At 39.6% G+C, this 19,949-nt stretch overlaps 1 protein-coding gene across 3 annotated transcripts in view; it reads right to left on the reverse strand.

Moving 5' to 3' along the window:
* Positions 1-19,949, reverse strand: part of LOC132828395 (mitogen-activated protein kinase 14) — an 84,893-nt gene that overhangs the window by 29,938 nt on the left and 35,006 nt on the right. For all 3 annotated transcript variants that reach the window (XM_060845466.1, XM_060845465.1, XM_060845464.1), the window contains 3 exons: positions 8,115-8,226; positions 5,864-5,893; positions 1,207-1,254 (listed from right to left, as the gene is read on the reverse strand). In XM_060845466.1, coding sequence (XP_060701449.1) covers positions 1,207-1,254; positions 5,864-5,893; positions 8,115-8,226 — 190 coding nt within the window. The remainder of the gene's footprint in view (positions 1-1,206; positions 1,255-5,863; positions 5,894-8,114; positions 8,227-19,949) is intronic.

Below are 19,949 nucleotides of genomic sequence, written 5' to 3' on the forward strand. Positions count from 1 at the left end.
TGTCTCGTGTTGTGAAAATAAGTTGCAAAATCGAAGAGAGATGGACAATGTTGAACATGGTGAACATAACTACGTACACAAGGCATGTGCGCCCTGGAGGAGATTCTCTGCTTACCACTGAACTTTTTAGATATTTTATTACTTTTAGGGATAGAGGGGGATTTCCCAGAGAATAATTTCTAAAGAATCTCAGGGTTTTCTGGGGGAGTTTTGCCTCTTCTGGTTCAGGTGGTGGTGGGGGGGGGGGGTTAATAAAATGAATAGTTTTTAAGTAGCGCAAGCTGCTTTGCACAAAAGTAAATTTCAACATTTTATATAAAATTGCTGTTTGGAGAAGTAGAAAGCTTCTTGTTGAATTTCAATATCAAGTTATAATCACAATGTTAATGTTTTTTTTAAAACTGCAGAGGCATCCATACTGTGATTTTGCTTCAAGGTGACAGACTCAAAAAACTTTCATGTTTTTAGGACTATTTCACAGACAGACACACATGCTACTTTAGAAAGAAAACAAGAAAGTGCAAAAATACTTAGAGGTGTACAGCACAGAAACACTCTTTGATCCAACTCTAGGTTAGAATGTTTGGTCAGCATAATCTAGTCCCATTTACCAGTATTTAGTCCACATCCCTCTGAACCCTTCCTATTCATTTACCCATCCAGATGTCTTTCAAATGTGGCAATTGTACCAGCCCCCAACACTTCATCTGATGGCTCATTCCATACATGCACCACTCTCTGCATGAAAATATTGGCCTTTAGGTCCCTTTTAAAATCTTTCCCCTCTCACCTTAGACCTATGCCTTCTAGTCCTAGACCACCCTCCTCCCCTCCTCTTCCCCCCACCAACCACCCCTGGGAAAAGACCTAGTCTATTTACCCTATCCATGCACCTCGTGATTTTATAAACCTCGATAAGGTCACTCTCAGCCTCTGATGCGCCAGGGAAAACAGCTCCAGCCTATTCAGCCTCTCCCTATAGCTCAAATCCTCCAGCCCTGGCAACTTCTTTCACTTTGAAATCCATTTGAAGATTGCAATTATTCCACACAAATCAAACATATTAATCAAACATTAATATTTTGTTTCCAAGTTCCTACCATCTCCAGTTATCCACTTGAGAACAGATAGTTATTCTCATTAAGGGAATGGTATTCAAGCAAATCAGGCAACAATTGAACTGTTAAAAATATTTAGATTCCTTGCCTTTAGCTCACAATCTTCATTCACTGCTAGATTGCTGGGTTTCAAATCCTGCAACAAAATAAGAAATAACATCTTTGAATGGTTTTTCTCAACTGTTTGGCCACTTTGCAAATGGTTCAAGTACATTCTGGACCATTCTAATAAGCACAAGCTAAATGATAAATGCCTACATAAATGAAGGTCAAGACAACATCCAAGCATTTTGGCTCAGATTGGCAACTTTACATAAAAAGGATGCCTTCGAATTGATGGGCCCAACTTACCACAACACTACTTTGAACTCCTGGATTCAGTATTTACAATATCAAACATTTTCAAAGCTTAGCGTTTTTAGTGCCTCGATTTTCAAAGTGTAGCAATCTTCTATTACGAGCACACAAAAACAAAACAATCACTGTAGATGCTGGTCAAGAAACAACTAATGCTTGTATATTTCACATTACAACTTGAAAAAGCATGTGTTACAGCAGAACAACGCAATTGAAGAATTTAGACCACTATTTGTAGAACAGAAGCTTTCATTACCTACGTTAAGTAAAATGAAATTGCTGCTCCATTGGTTTAAATGGTGCTGCTATTGTTCAATTTTCTTCTAACACAAGCTTGCACGAGAACGGAACTATCACGTTATATCAGAACCAACTATATAAAATTCTCCAACAGCTTGTCCAAAGCACAATGAGCTTTCAGACAAGTGAGCTTTCCAATCTCAACTGCTCAAACAACTGATCCAATTGTCAATAATTTTGTTGAGAAAGTAAACGTTTCCAAATAAATCTGGAGTAGAACTTGTTACAAGGTTAATCAGCTTACACTCAATTCTAGTTTATTTTCCAAAAAGAATTAATTAAAATATTAACATATTTGAATTCTTCCAAGCAGGAAAGCAATCTATGACTTCTGAGCAAATTCATCTCAATGCAATCACAAAGTGATACTCATTATCCACATTTCACTCAAATTAAGATCAGTGGTTTGTGGCTTTCATACTTAATATGGATTGTCCCACTATCCATAAAAGTTCTCTGCCCAAATTCACGTCAGTCAGTCATTCTCCAGCAGACTCTTACTAACCACATGCCCACCACTAATTTCAATCCTAACCCCTGCCCTGGAGAAGGGAGCTGCCTTCTTAAAATGCTACAATCCTTGGGATTCAAGGACACCCATAGTGTTTCTACGAACAGTATTCAAAGAATTTTGACCTGCAGCAAAATATACAATGAAATAATTCCAAGTCAGGATGAAGTGCAACTTGCAGGATTACCATGCATCTGTTGCCTTTAATCCTTTTAGGTGGTGAAGGTCACAGGTTTAGAGAGTGCTGTGAGCAGGGCCTTGGTGAATTACTGCAACGCACCTTGTAGAGGTGCACATCACTGCCACTGTGCTTTGTTGGCGAAGGCAGTAAACATTAAAAGGTGATGAATGGGATGCAACCTGCACTAGCTGCTGTATTCTCGATGGCGTCAAGCCCAATGTTGTTAGAGCTACACTCATCCAAACAAATGAAAACTATTCCATCAGGCTGCTGACATGAGCCTTACAATGAACATAAATAGGATTAGGGTTGGGTCAGTCATCAAGCCCACAATGCAATTCAATATGGTCATAGTTGATTCTCAATCTTAATGCAGTCATCCTACTTTCTCTCCATACTTTAACTTTTTTTTTAAAAAAATGTATTCAGTGACTTCAACGCCATAGCCTTTTGCAATAGTGATTTTCACAGATTCACCATGCTTGAAGTGAAGAAAGTTTGCCTCACTATAAAAATGCAACCCAAGAGTATGACCCTTGTCTCCCACCCAGGATAGGGGAATCATCAGCCCTGTATTAAGAATATTCAGTCCTGTCAGAATTTTATCCATTTCAGTGAGATCCCCTCTCATTCTTCTCAACTCCAATGAATTCAGGCCCAAACTGGAAAACAGACAGGCACGGGAGAAACAGGTCGGAAGTCACTGGTCACAGAATTCTGAGCTTCTACCATGCTATTATAATCACAGTATTAATAACTGACCCAGTTCAGATTAATGATCATTGGTAACACACAAGATGTTGACAATTGGGTTTCAGCAATGGTAGTACCAAAGAACAAAAAGAATGATGGGTAGATTCTGGGTGGGAGCTGGAGATGGCATCGATGTGGCGTGAATGTATTAGCCCAGGCCTGGTGTTGTTTGGCTCTTACTCCATATGGATTTGGACTGCTTCCATATCTGAGGAGTTGCAAATATTGAATGTGATTTGTACAAACATCCCCACTTCAACTTTATTATGAAAATGAAGGTCATTGATGAAACAAAGATGTTTAAGCCTAGGGCAACATTCGGAGGAATCCTAAAAGTAAGCTTGAAGCCGAGGTGATTGACTCCAACAGCCACAGATATTTTTGTGCTAGGTATGACCCCAAACAGCAGAGTTTAGTTTTCTCCGATTCCCACTAATTCCAGTTTTGTCAGGGCTCATTGAAACCACAATTTGTACTCATCAAAACAAATTGCAAAATACCTAGGTAAAAGAAAAACATTTCAGACAGCCCAACTAATTGGCAAGCGAACTGATTGGTAGAGAACTTACCATGGAGAATACAGTTTATAATGACTGATAGTTAATAGTCAATGTTCAGGTTTAAAATTTAAACCTGAAAGGTTGACTCTGACTGAGTAAGGTATCGAATTGAATCAACAAAATGGTTGCCACTTGCTTTATGGAGTTTAAACAAGCACAGAAAGTGGGCATGTTCTGTCAGCAAGGACAGGGCCATGGATATTAATACATATACAGCCTGTAGGATATGTAGGTGGACTGCACTAAGTTCACCTAGCAAACTTAAATTAATGTCCTGTGTAATTATTTGCACACATTTTAAGCAAGTTTGTCCAATTGCAGAGTTACATATAATTTTGTAAGGGCATGTTAGTTGGGGATGATTCAGTATTGCGCTTGTTATAAATAACATATTGGATATGCTATTCAATAAAAAGTTCTTAACTCAAAGCTCAGGACCCGCACTCTGTTGATGTGAAATTATTTTCTTTTATTCTAATTATAACTAGTGCTGGGAGTAGTTTTTGACCACTGAGCAAAACATATAATTTTCTTAATATTATGCGCCTTGAAAGGCAAAATAATTGTAGAAAATTTCACACGGACTAAACCAGTCAAATATGACTTGCATCCTTTCACTTTCTTCCTAGTCTCCAAAATCACATCCTCATGACCCTCTTCCCTGTCCCCACCCCCCCATCCCCAAACCTATAAACTGCATTCCCTACATCTACTCATGACTGTCTGACTTGCATTCTTAGCACCCCCATCACCCAAACTCTTACTGAGCCTCCCTCTGTGACTCCCTCTCATGAACTTGCATCCTCATTTAAGATTCAGATTTGATCTGAAGTCACAGCTGTGCAGTTATGCCAATATCAATCCTGATTTCTTGAACTGCTGCCATCCTTGGGGCAGTACTTGGTATATTGTGTGAACTTATGAATGAGCCCAAATTGATCACTTTTCGTCCTCCAACACATTCCAAACACAATCTCTACCACCGAGAAGGACAAGAGCAGCTGATACTTTGTACCATACTTACAGAACCAAAAGCCCTGAATTTTCTCTCTCAAAATGTACTGTTCTGAGGAACCCACCTGCAGAAAACACCAATTATCCAAACAAAACCAGTCACCACAACTATTGGTCCTAACTTCATGTGTTAATCTGTTTCAGCAACAAGGAACTCCAGCAAAAGGGAACCCAAATAGACCAGAGACTTCTCAATTGCAGGAAACATAGTATACTTGTTTTAATCTTGATAACAACTTCATCTCTTAATCCCAGAGGAACCTTCATTACTACTTTGTTAGAAACTAATCTTTAATTTCTTTTAAGAGCTTAACTGGTGGTTTATTTTAACTTAAACAATTCCATATTTAATAAAAGGTTATATGAGCATCTCAGCCTACAATCCATTGCTCACATCTGTGGAAATATCTGATGGTCATAACAATTGCAACATCATGCTTTTGGAGAGTTTTACTAACCAGATCTAGAGGCAGGTAGTAATTTCCTATCTTTATCTGATTTCATTCTCATCCTATCAGTAAGGAGAAGGAAAGCTTTAGTTTTCCCATTCTCTTTTACACAAATAACCTTGCTTCACTGATATTTGTGTAGCCACCTAGAAAAATGGAATTGGGAGTCTGTCAAAACCAATTCTCCTTCCTTTTAGATGTTGACCACAGGATACAGTTATAAAATTTCTTGATTCAAATCCAAGAAAAACAGCGTGATGTAGCCATCCTACAAACATTAGAACCTGTTTCACTAGAAAGCCTTTTTTCCCCAACCTTACGTAGAAAAATCACAATAAAACTCTCAAAGCAAAGGTGCAGTTCTACATTTAATCAAAACTACATATCACATGCACTTGATATAATGCTCAATATTTTAAGACATTATGTTAGCTTCTTTATGTCTACACTCATACACCTATAAAGCTATATCACGACATTCAAGATATACTAAAAATGTTTAAAAAGAACAAGGGAGTGTCTCGGCCTACAAAAACTCAAATTGCCAATAGCTACTTCCTTTCAATGCCTCTACAGATAGTACTTAGGAATAATATACATTCTCAAAACAAAATACTTACTCTATGTATGATCCCAGCTGAATGGATATACTGTCAAGAGGAGAGAAAAATTAGATACTATTGTTCTGAAGTTAAGCAATTCTACAAATTAAATAGCAGTTAAGTAAATTGCAGTTTCAGGTCGATCTAAATGGGATTTCACACAAAACTACTAATTTCTGATGACAATGTTGAATGTTAACAAGGATGTTTGGGTTTATGAAAGATACTGGACTGAAAATACTGAAACCAATAATCAAAATAAGCCATTATTAAGTGTCAATGTGGTACAATTTTGCAGAGAATATTCAGATTCTCTCACTAAATGAAGACTTGTTGTTGTGGTTCTGTTTGCCGAGCTGGGAATTTGTGTTGCAGACGTTTCGTCCCCTGTCTAGGTGACATCCTCAGTGCTTGGGAGCCTCCTGTAAAGCGCTTCTGAGTTGTTTCCTCCGGCATTTAGTGGTTTGTCTCTGCCACTTCCGGTTGTCACTTCCAGCTGTCCGCTGCAGTAGCTACACCAACTAGCCACAAAACGACACAACCAGCTATCCTTAGTAGCCACACATACAGATGACAAGCAACATGAGTTCGACTAGGACAACACAACTATTATAGGACAAGCAAAAAAGAACAGCCAGGGAATTCCTAGAGACATAGCACTCATCCACAGATTCAGTCAACAAACACATCAACCTGGACCCAATTTACCAGCCACTACAGCGGACAGCTGGAACTGACAACCGGAAGCTGCAGAGATAAACCACTATAAATGCCGGAGGAAACAACACAGAAGCGCTTCACAGGAGACTTCCAAACACTGAGGACGTCACCTAGACAGGGGACAAAACGTCTGTAACACAAATTCCCAGCTCGGCGAACAGAACCACAATGAGCACCCAAGCTACAAATCTTCTCCCAAACTTTGAATGAGGACTTGTATTAGCTGAGAATTAGTGACTATGAGGATATCCACTGTATACAAAATTGTTTCACAAGGTACTGTTCATCTGACCAGAGTATTTAAAATTATTAGGAAGTGATACATTCCCATATATTCTCCAAGTCAGACTGCATTCAAGAAGCCAAGCATCACAGAAATATTTCGAGCAATGTGAGGTTATGAATCTGGAATGGATTTATTTTCAAGGTTTCTGAGGAAAGAAAAAGGGGGTTGGTGAAGATTGTGCAGTTGGGTTGTGATATTAAATGCCTTTTGATAATCTGTAAAGTCCCACATAATAGACTGTTTAACAGCAGTGAATGCTGTGGGATTAAACAAAAGATAGATAGCATTGATATAAAATTAACTAAATAACAATGAAAGATTAAAGTGAGTGAATGCTTTTCAGACTGGCTGAAAGTGGTGTCCTCCAGGAATCTATTTTAGAGTTTGTTCTGATACACACTAATGACCTAGGACTTGGGCATAGAGGCATAATTTCAAAGTTCATTTCCAAATATTGTCATCTATAGAGTCAGTGAGAACAGCAAACTCCAGGAGTACAAGGATTAGCAAAACTAACACACACAGTAAGGAAGGTAAAATGTGAACACATTATAAACTGGTTTTACAAGATGGGGCAAAAAAAAAACAGAAATCTTGTTTGAGAAAATGGCTTTTTGTTGCATTGCAAGTGGCAGGACAAGTTGATAATGCTATTACAAAAGGCATACAAATTCCTCCACCTTATAATTTTGCATTCTATGTTTCAGTCTACATTATACCAGATCTTTAGCGATCATTAGCCATGCCTCAGGTTGAATATTATGTTTAACAGCATACTCATCAGTTGAGGCTAACTTTAAAGGGATGCTAAGAATTATTTAGCAGTGTTGAAGTGTAAATAACATGAAACTGGAAGAAATGTTGATAATCGACAATCCCAATTTAAGAGAAGAAAGAAGCAAAAACGTTTTCTTTTAAAAAGTAGCAATTTATGATGATCTGGAATGCAAGGCCTGAAAAAAAAAATGGATTAAATAAACTTAAGAAAACTGGATAATTCAAGAGAAAAAAAAATCATGGGGGGAGTTAAAGTAGCAAGTGGAACTAACTGGATTCGACAGATCAGCACACTGGGCCAAATGGCTCCCCCAACTCCCTACGATGCAGGATTCTAGCACTTTTGTTTAGAATTACACAAAATGACTAATATTAAGAAATGCGTTCAATTCCAATTGCCAAATTTATGAAGTCAGCCATATTCCTGCAAAAGTGATTACATCCAAAGAGAAAATTGGTGAAATTGGTGAAAACACAAATCCTCACCTTAAGGCCCCGAAGAATCTGATAAATTAGGAACTGTACATGATCATCAGTGAGCTTCTGACATTTAACTATGTTGTTTAGATCTGCTCCCATTAAGCTGGTCACCAAGTAGCTGTATAGAAAACATTAATTTCATAATCAAGTTATAAGATGTAAAGTACACTTATCCATGCAGTGTTATAACAAAACAGTCAAATAATGACCCCTTTATTTTCTGATATGCCCAACAGGATTCTGAGATAGCACTGTTGAGAAGGCAAATCAGTATTTACAATAGCAAACTGGCCCCTTACCCTAAAGTACAGGCAAATTTGATTGGAGTTCATTATTGGGATGGGGAAAACAAACTTATTGCTGTAAAGCTCGGAAACAGCACATTGGTATCAGTCTCTTCAAATTGGAATTATAATAGTGGCTGAGGATAAGTTTCTGTAAATGTGATAATAGCATTGCACATCAAAGCTACAATTTCAAACTTTATTACAAAAATCAGATCAACAAACGTAACAAGAATGACAAAATAATGCCTTGATAATCTATGATCCTAAATAAACTCCAGCATACTAAGCTGCATTGGTTAAAAAAGCTTTCCCTCAGGCATGCTAAATTTAAGGCAACTGCAACCTAATACTGGAAATTTAATTTAGAAATAAATATACCAAAGGTTAACACAAACAATTTCAATGCCTCCCATAACTGGCTCAATTTTCTTTCCATATCACTGCAGAATACGTATAACAGCTGACACTGAAATGATACATTTGGTAGTCTAAAGGCAGCAAATGTATTTCAAAAGCTCACATCACCTTTCTTCAATAGTAATTGTTCTGTCAAACATTAGGTCATAAAAACAATAGATCAATAAGAAGGTTCAAGCACAAATGTAAGTGCAGCATTAGACTAGTGAAGTAAAAAGAACATCTTAACTGATGGGCCAATTGGCCAGTATCAGTGGTGTACTTTAAAAGATCATTGATACAATACCACATTCTCATTCTTACTCAAAATTTTCAATGATTGACGCACTGACTCCAAAGACCCTGTACCTGTCTTCTAACATTCTTGGATTTAAAGTTTTAGACCACAGTTCCAGTGTTAAATTTAATATCTGCAGAAATAACCATGATACAGAATGAAGAAAGCAAAACGATAGACACTGGGGAATAAGATTAAAACATGGTTTGCTACTGCATTACATGCTTTATTGCTAAATATGCACAACATATTTTTAAAAATATTTGCAAGGATTAATTGAATAAAAGGACACCTGAAATCAGTTAGCCGCAATGCTTCTAACTGAATGGCTATGATGAATAGACTGCAGCTGAATTAACAAGGGACTAGCTCCCAACCTTGAACTGTGCAGCAAGAGAAAGGAGTCAATTAGGAACCTCCACCATACATCTCAGCAGACCAAGTGGATGGGTTGCAACAGAACCATGCTGACAGAACATACTTCTCTACACATTCTAGTTCTGCTGCATGGTCTGGACAGAAGCTCCCACTCACCAAAGGATTAAAGAAAGACCTGCATCCATACATTCTTAGCCTATTATCAGAACAGCAAACAGTTCTTTCAACTTGACTGGATCAGAGCCAGGGCTGTAGAGTCAATGAGCTAACTGATCGTGGCACAGGAGGTTATTTGATGGTGGGCAAACAACACAAGTCCAGGTAGTTGTGTCACTGTCAGTTGCCTGTGTTCAGGACATCAGACAGGAACTTAGTGAGGGGCAGAGGATCCAGTGGTCCATTCAAGCACCAATGACATTGATAAGACAAAAGGAGGTGGTGCTCCATAGTCAGTATGAGGAGCAAGGTATCAAACGCAGAATGTCAACTTTCATAATTTAATTACAACTACTAGATTCCATCCTCAGAAAAATGTCTGTGTGGAGTTTACACATGCTCCCAGTGTCTACTTAGGTTTCTGCCAGGTGTTCCAAAGATGTGTAAGTTAAGTGGATTGGCCGTGCTAAAATTCGCCACAGTGTTCATGGATATGTTGGTTAGGTGTATTAGCCATGGGAAATGCAGGAATTGAGTAAGGAGATGGGTACAGGTAGGCTTGTTGGGTTGAGTAGCCCATTTCCACACAGTAAGGAAAAAAAACAAAAACAAGTTAGCACTGGACAATCAGATTCCAGATGCAACCTCATGGCTCAGACTGGAGAGAGAGATGCTCATGGAGCACTGCCACCAGGAGTGGGGAAAGTGGGATCAGTACTGATGGATGGTTCCACCAAACCATGGTGGAGAAGTGTACAAACTAGGGACATGGAGAGGATTTAAAACTAAATAGGAGTCAAAGGAATCAAATTTGGGAAGATGTAAATGAAGGGAACAAGGTCAAGGCTAAGAGAAACTGGAATTAACACAGGAAATTAAATAGACTTTTATGAGGGGGACAGGCAGCACAAACCTATACAGAATAGTTAAAAAAAAGGGATGAAACTGAAGACTGTATCCAAAGACTCTGCATTTGAAACATAACAGATGAACAGAGAACACAAATAGAAACGAGCAAGTACAATCTGGTAGCACTACAAAGATATGTCTACAGAATGGATTGGAACCAAAGTCTTGAAGGATACAAGACATTTCAGAAAGTCAGCAAACTGGGAAAAGGTGGAAATCTGCCTCTACTGATTAACTGTAATTATTACTAGTAATATTTGATGATCCAAATTCAGGAAACCGAAACGTGGGAACAGTTTAGGGAGAAGTGATAGAGACAAGAAATTATTTGTTGGAGTGGGGTACAAACCCCTTGAGAGCAACCCCACAGAAGGGAGGGAGGTGCATAAAGAAAGTTTAAATGAGTGCTTCTGAAAAGGAACAGCAATTAGCATAGGAGATTTGAATCTACATAGACTGGAAAGACAGACAGGCAAAAGTAGCCTCGATGAGGAGTTCACAGAATGCTTTCAGGATTGTGTCTTAGCATTGCACATTCTGGACCCAACCAGGAAACAAACTAAATGAGTTTTGATATCATGCAATGTGATGGGATTAAGGATTTCATTGTGAAGGTGCCCCTGGATAGCAATGATCATAACATGATTAAATGTTATCGTCTGTTTGAGAGGGAGAGGTGGTGATCGGATACTGCTTTATTAAATTTGAAAAAAGGAACCAAAGAAAATATAGCTGGCTAAAGTGAATCAGCAAATTATGATAAAGGATAGGTTAATGGAGATTCAGTAGCAGACATCCAAGGGAATATTTCAGAATAATATAGTCCAGTGAATAAAGAAAAATTGCAAGGGATGGATCGATCATCTGTGGTTAGCCAGAAATGTTAGAAATACTAAGAAAATTAAAGAAAAAGCATGTTAATGCACAGATAATGGCAGGCCAGAAGATAGGACGGAACATCAAAACAAAACAAAGAATGGCCAAAAGAATTATAAAAGGAGGGAAAAAAATTGTAGAAAATGTTAACCAGAAATACAAAAACAAGCACTAAGTTTCAAGGATTATTTAAGGAAGAGTTGGCAAAATGAGCATTGATCCTAAAGAAAAGGAGACTAGAGAACTATTAAAGGAAGTTTGGAAAATGGCAGAACCACTGAATGTGCATTTTGCATCACCTTACGATAAAGAGGACACGTAACATCCTAGACGGAACAATAAATCAGAAAACAGAAGGAGAGAGCAGCTCAGGAAAAAATCAAATCACGGCAGAAATGATACAGTAAACTGTTCGAGCTGTGGATGAACAAGTGTTTGGGGTCTTGAACTTCACCCTAAGGTCCAAATGTGGTGAGAGACAGTTGAAGCATTAATTTTAACTTTCCAAAATTCCCTCAGTTTGGGGCTGGTCTCATTAGGTTGCAAACTGTGTCACTTTTGCCATCTCAAAAAAAGAAAATTAAACAAAAATCAGGAAACTTCAGGTCAGTTCACTTAACATCTGACAAAAGGAAGACGTTCTAAGAACTATTATAAGAAATTATAACATGACCCTTAAAGTAATACAAGGTAATCTCGCAGAGTCAACATGATTTTGTATGAAGGGATCATCCTTGACCAATGCGCTAAGTTCTTTGAGGATATGATGGGCACTGTGAAGAACAGGAAACAGGTGGATGCACAAGGTGTCACAAAGACTGAGCAAGACAAAAGTTCGTAGCGTAGGGCTGTGGTCTCATCACCAAGTCTGATAGTTGATCTCACTGCTTGCTCACATTCCCTCACTATTCACATGATTGTCTCACCGCTGCATTACTTTGTCTGACAACCACGTTGCTAGATAAAAGCCTAACAGACTCTGTCAACTTACATTTTTTCAGTTTGGTCCAGATGGACTATCATTGCAAATAAAGTGACGTTGGTAGTAATATTACAAATAAAGAAATATACAAAAAACTAAATGTGAAACCGTTATATTACAGTACTAGAAGCACAGGCTATTCAGCCCTTCATTTCCATGTCAAAACCCTCTGCAAGAGAACTCAGCAAATTTCACTCCTGTGCTCATTTGCTATAAACTTGTAGATTTTTTTTCCTCCAGGTGCTTATTTAACAAGTCTATACAGGATGAAGAAAATATAGAACGCTGCTACAATCTGAACAAAGCAAGCTGAACAGGGGCCTCTGAAACAAAATGTAATGATAGAGGTGGCTTCCCATGACTTCATACTTGAAAGGCGAGCAACATTCTAGATATTCCAGAGGTGAGGATCCATAAGCCTGCCTGCAGCAAGACCAGCAGCAACAAAAATTTGAAATACATCTGAAGCAAGAATGACAAGTGATGAACCTGGAACTCCTTAAAGTGAGTTCAAAAAATGTAACTTTCACATGGAATAGGAAAGTGAAATTCTGTTCACGACTGCAAAAATGTGTTTGCATTATATGTCAAAGTAAAACGGGGAAATTTAGAAACATTGCAAAATGATGCACAGGAAATTCCAGGTAGTTTACCCCTGTATGCAGGAAGTTGACAAGCTGAAAGCCATCTTGAAAGCTCAACAGCCACCCTTTTCTAAACCAGCAAAAGGTAAGGCTTGCATTAAAGCAATATCTCATTTGCCGATTCTGGCAAAGCATAATATATCATTCACAGATGGTGAAGTAATTAAAGAGACAATAACTGTGGCTGCTGACTCGTTATTCAAAGATAGGGAGATGAGCAGACAAAGGAAGCACATAGTGAGGACAGCGAGCGAGCGCAAGAGACACAGACAGACAACCTACACAGTTTGAATTCGTGTATCGCTGGACATCGGAGTGCTTCTGGGAAAATTAACAAACAATGAAATTCACAACTAATCTTGGAGGAACTGTTGGGCGAAGTTCACAGCACAGAATCAGATAAGTTAATTGTTGTTTAAGTCTGTCCAAGAGAAAGGCTGCAGTAGTGAGTATAGTGGATTCTTTCTTGATTATGTGACTGTGGAGATAAGTCTCTTGATTAAAAGTTAAAATATGAGCCATAGCTATTAGTCCAACCTGTCCTGCCGACCAGATATCTAGTCCCACCTGCCAGCACTTGGCCCATATCCCTCCAAACCCTCCCTATTCATATACCCATCCAAATGCCTTTTAAATGTTGCAATTGTACCAGCCTCCACCACTTCCTCTGGCAGCTCATTCCATACACGTACCACCCTCTGCGTGAAAAAGTTGCCCCATAGATCTCTTATGTCTATCCCCTCTCACCCTAAACCTATGCCCTCTAGTTCTGGACTCCCCAACCCGAGGAAAAAGACTGTCTGTTTATCCTATCCATGCCCCTCAATTTTGTAAAGCTCCAGAAGGTCACCCCTCAGCCTCCAACGCTCCAGGGAAAACAGCCCCAGCCTGTTCAGCCTCTCCCTATGGCTCAAATCCTCCAACCCTGGTAACATCCCTGTAAATCTTTTCTGAACCCTTTCAAGTTTCACAATATCTTTCCGATAGGAAGGAGATCAGAATTGCACGCTATATTCCAACAGTGGCCTAAGCAATGTCCTGTACAGCTGCAACATGACCTCCCAACTCCTGTACTCAATACTCTGACCAATAAAGGAAAGCATACCAAACGCCTCCTTCACTATCCTATCTACCTGTGACTCCACTTTCAAGGAGCTACGGTCTCTTTGTTCAGCAACATTCCCTAGGACCTTAATATTAAATGTATAAGTCCATCTTTGGATCGTGGGAGGAAACCGGAGCACCTGAGGGGAAACCAGAGCACCCGAGGGGAAAACCACGCAGACACAGGGAGAATGCGCAAACTCCACACAGTCACCCGAGTTTGGAATCAAACCCAAGTCCCTGATGCTGTGAGGCAGCAGTGCTAACCACTACACCACCATGCCACCAATTTGTTCTACAGTTCAGATTTGAGATTAGGATTGTTGGACTCTAAGACAGCGAGTAGTAGGTCATTTGCTCCATTGGTTTAAACAGTGCTTGGGATAGCAATGGCTCCCTCAGTCACCAAGAGTTTTCTGGAGGTGGAAGAAATGACTTTGGGGGTTTTGGAAAACGTGATTAACATCAAGCTGCCAGAATTAGCAGACAAGCTGGAGCTGTCTCCTTTCGTGAGGAAAGGAGATATAATTACAACATTACCTCAGCATTTAAATTTGGTGGAAACGCCAGAATCTTTGGAAATGGCTAAAATTCAATTGAAAACTAAGCAGCTTGAGTTAGAGGGAAACAGAAATGAAAGAGTTTGAATTACAATTAAAAAGCAGAGGAAAGAAAAGAATGAATCATTTTAGCAGAACAAAAAAAGGAGAGGGAAGAAAGACAGAATCAGAAATTGGCACTTGGACAAGAAAGTCAGCTTAACAAGGTGGAGATGAAAGCAGAAGGTAAGCTTAGTGAGGAAGAGAGCGAGGATGAGCAAACCCATGTTAGCCAAAGGCCTGGTGAGAAAATGTTTAAAATATATTCAAGCATTGCCTAAATTTGATGAGAAGGATATGGAAGCCAATTTCACCTCATTTGAAGAGGTGGCTAAACAAATGCGACGGTCAGTGACCATGTGGGTTTTATTGATCCAAACAAAAACTTGTACATAGAGCTGAGGTATTCAGGGTGGAAGAGGTGAAGAAAGCCATCTTAAATGCATATGAGCTTGTGCTAGAAACCTAAAGATAACATTTCAAGCATTTAAGGTGGTACCCTGGTCAAAACTACACTGAGTCTGAAAGGATCAAACAAATTAATTTTGGTAGGTGGATTAGGGCAAGAAAAATAGAGCAAACCTTTGATCCTCTTAAGATGATTCTGAAGGAATTCAAAAATTCACTTCCTGAAGTATGAGAACTCATGTAGAAAAGCAGAGTTAAAACGGCTCAATTAGCAGCTGAAATGGCTATTGACGAGTTGGTGCATAAATCAACAGACCTTTCGATCCCACTCATCCATGCTGACTAGATATTCAAAACTAAATCTAGTCCCAGTTGCAAGCACTTGGCCCATATCCCTCTAAACCCTTTCTATTCATAAACCCAGCCAGATGCCTTTTAAATGTTCTAAAAGCTTCCACCACTTCCTCTGGCAACTCATTCCATACACGCACCACCTTTGCAAGAAAAAGTTGTCCCTTAGGTCCCTTTTATATCTTTCCCCTCTCACCCTCTATGCCCTCTAGTTTGGGACTCACCCACCCCAGGGAAAAGACCTTGTCTATTTATCCATGCCCTCATATTTTCAAGATACAGATACAATCTTGTTAAGCAAGAGGGTGAGGGGTCGTCAAGGATAAGCAGGAATGCAGATTTGAGGTCAAAATCAGATCAGCCTCGATCTTATTGAATAGCACAGCAGGTTAGTGGAATGAATGAACTATTCCTGCTCTGAATTCACGTGCTCATATGGATGTTTGCACTGCAAGTTTAAACAGATGGCGCATTCTTCTGTTGTAACAAAATCCAAACTCCTCTGCAAGAAAATTATTTCAACATTTTTTGTACAGTCGGTTGGGAGGTGGGGGAGAGAAGCAGCTATTATTTAACAAACTAACATATGGACTGTACATGGTGATGGAGATAGGGAACTGTTGGTTAAAGATGACCTCCAACGCATCTCGTCTACATCCCGCACCTCCGCCCTCGGACCACACCCCTCCAACCGTAACAAGGACAGAACGCCCCTGGTGCTCACCTTCCACCCCACCAACCTTCGCATAAACCAAATCATCCGCCAACATTTCCGCCACCTCCAAAAAGAGCCCACCACCAGGGCCTTTATATTTCCCTCCCCACCCCTTTCCGCCTTCTGCAAAGACCGTTCCCTCCGTGACTACCTGGTCAGGTCCACGCCCACCTATGACCCACCCTCCCAACCGGGCACTTTCCCCTGCCACCGCAGGAACTGTAAAACCTGTGCCCATACCTCCTCTCTCCTCTATCCAAGGCCCGAAAGGAGCCTTCCACATCCAAAGTTTTACCTGCACATCCACTAATATCATTTATTGTATCCGCTGCTCCCGATGCGGTCTCCTCTACATTTGGGAGGCTGGACGCCTCCTAGCAGAACGCTTTAGGGAACATCTCTGGGTCACCCGCACCAATCAACCACACCGCCATGTGGCCCAACATTTCAACTCCCCCTCCCACTCTGTCAAGGACATGGAGGTCCTGGGCCTCCTTCACCGCTGCTCCCTCACCACCAGACGCCTGGAGGAAGAATGCCTCATCTTCCGCCTCGGAACACTTCAACCCCAGGGCATCAATGTGGACTTCAACATCTTCCTCATTTCCCCTTCCCCCACCTCATCCTAGTTTCAAACTTCCAGTTCAGAACTCTCCCCATGACTTGTCCAGACTTGTCCAACCGGCTTATCTTTTCCACCTATCCACTCTATCCTCTCCTCCCTGACCTATCACCTTCATCTCCTCCCCCACTCACCCACTGTACTCTATGCTACTCTCTCCCCACCCACCCTGCTCTAGCTTATCTCTCCATGCTTCAAGTTCATTGCCTTTATTCCTGATGAAGGGCTTTTGCCCGAAACATCGATTTCGCTGCTAGTTGGATGCTGCCTGAACTGCTGTGCTCTTCCAGCACCACTGATCCAGAAACTGTTGCTCAAGGTCAGTGACTCATCTAATCCAACTTCAACCCCCTCAACACTTTCAAAATCTCATAGGGTTCCAGGGGGTACAGTCCTCACAGCCAACAAAGCCACCATACTTTGCTGTAGCACCTAATCCTCTCTCCAACATAAAGCAGCTTGGTCATGATTGACCTCAGTCCCAGTATCCACCACCCTCACTAATATATATAGTTTTGAAATGTTGTTACATTTGTTGCATTTACCTAGGAGGAGGATGAACAACTTCACCATATGAAACTGACACGAGAACATATATTCTTAAATGCAAAATTGCATTCAAGAATACCATCCCTACCCCTTCATATTGTGCATACAATATCTAAGTACTTGATAACATCTAAAGATTTTAAGTGAAATACATTTCAATCCCTAATACTCTGTACTGCCAGATTCCCCAACTAGCAAAACACCATAACATTAATTTAGAACTTGGAATCTATTTTGCAGAATATAATGGATTGCCAAGCATACTTTCAGAATTCATGTTTTTCGGCCAAAACTAACCTTTTAAAAAACCTAGGTGAAAATCCGTTGCTGGAAAAGCGCAGCAGGCCAGGCAGCATCCAAGGAGCAGGAGAATCGACATTTTGGGCATGAGCCCTTCTTCAGGCTCATGCCTGAAACGTCAATTCTCCTGCTCCTTGGATGCTGCCTGACCTGCTGCGCTTTTCCAGCAATGCATTTTCAGCTCTGATCTCCAGCATCTGCAGTCCTCAGTTTCTCCTTTTAAAAAACCTAATCAAGTAAAATATAATCAAATTGGCATTGCCGAGAACTGGGTGGCAACACTTCTTTCATTTAATTTCTTGAATTTCGCTACCAAGAAGGAAACTTTCCAGATAAAAATTCATGCTTAATTCAGCTTGCATTTTACGTAGAAAAGAGTTACAACTGCTACCTTTGCAAAGATCTAACTGATTCTGCCAAATCACATCTCAAGTTGTTCCACTATCTGAGATCCATTCACAGTTGCTGGCAGGCAGAAGGCTTTTATCAATACTGGTCACTAGTCCACTGACCAATACCTTGCTCTCAGCCAAAGCTCCAGTCATACATGCAAAGTGGCTTCACCTCATCTGCAAATTTGGTTTCTACTAATGCTTGAAAAGGCAACAGCATAAACAGTACTTACAATGAGTATCAGGTTACTTGCTTTTAACATTTGGAACAATCCTTCAACAGTCCTCAGTGTTTAAAACAATTACTTTCCCATTTCAATCCATAAATCGAAAATACAGAGGAAAAGAAGAGACATGACCTTTACATGTCAGAATGGATTTAAATGACAATTGAGTTTAGAACTTGGGATGGAATTCCTCAATCTCTTTCTCCATTTTTTTCCTTTTAGTTATGATTATAAATATGATTTCCCTTTTTCCATTCCACCACAAAGCTGCTTTTTTTTTGTAGAACACACAGATGTGTCTACAATTATTAACCAGTGAACACGTGAATACTTTCCATGATTTTAACCTTGCTGTGGAGTTGCAAATTCCCTGACTACTTTAGAGTCAGAGTAATACAACATGGAAACAGACCCTTCGGTCTGACCAGTCCATGCCAAGCATAATCCCAAACTTACTTAGTACAACATGACTGCTCTCAGCTCATATCCCTCCAAAGCTCTCATTCATGTACTTATCCAAATGTCTTTTAAACATCATAACCGTGCCCACATCCACCACTTCCTCAGGAAAGTCATTCCACACGCAAACCACCCTCTGTCTAAATAATTTGTCCCCCATCTTTTTTTAAAACTCCTTTCCTCTTACCTTGAAAATATGCACCCTAATCTTGAAAGCCCACATCCTACAAAAAAGACACCTACTGTTAACCCTATCTATACCATGATTTTATAAACCTCTATTTTAAAAAAAGTCATCTCTCAACCTCCTATGTTCCATGCAGATGCAGATGTTCTTAATGCATTCACATTTATCACACAAAAGTGTAGGACATTGGTCTTGTTGTAGAATACAGTTTAGAAAGATTTTAACACAAACAACAAAATAAAGTTTCAACCCTGTTTCTCCGACATTAACTGTTACAGAGATCCATCCACAAAAATAATGTCCTATCTCAATTCTAGGTTTCTACTCTATCTTCTCCTTCCAGTTTTTTTTTCCCCCTGTGAAATACACAGACAATTTTACAATTCCCTCCAAATCTGCAGGCATGAGCCTTTCATAATTCTGAGGACCTAAATTCAATCAGTTCTCAACTTGAAGACTACTATACCAACTCTTTGGGCTTAGGGTTTCTCAGACAAGAAAATAATTCTGCTGAGGTGACTGGCTTCCCCTAACAAACTATATTCTTGTTAGAACAGTCTTTATTAAAAGATGTACCTGTATAGTAGGTTATAACAGACTGTTTCTGTTGGCTTTTCTAATTCTATCGTCCTTTAAAGATGTATTAGTTGTTCAAAAATAGTCAACTTATCTTATTTGAACATGCAATTAAAAAATACTTTTTTAGCCATTTCAATACTGTATAAAATAGCAACAGTAAAATTTGAGAACAGTACAAACTAGTTTGAAAAATGCTCCAGAAAATAATGGAAAAAGCATAGCATGAAGTTACAAAATCAGAAAAAAAAATCAACAGTAAACCTGATGTCCTCCATGATTTCTCAGTGTCAGAACTACCTCCACCCAGAAAGTAGATTTATTTTAAAATTTAAAAAGTAGCCACAACAAATCCAACTTTAGGGTTACCAGCTACTAGCTTTAAAATAAATTGACTTTGTTAGGTTGCTTAATAAATTGGGCTGG

Source organism: Hemiscyllium ocellatum, chromosome 26 (genome assembly GCF_020745735.1).
Source record: "Hemiscyllium ocellatum isolate sHemOce1 chromosome 26, sHemOce1.pat.X.cur, whole genome shotgun sequence".
Classification (NCBI taxonomy): Eukaryota; Metazoa; Chordata; class Chondrichthyes; order Orectolobiformes; family Hemiscylliidae; genus Hemiscyllium; species Hemiscyllium ocellatum.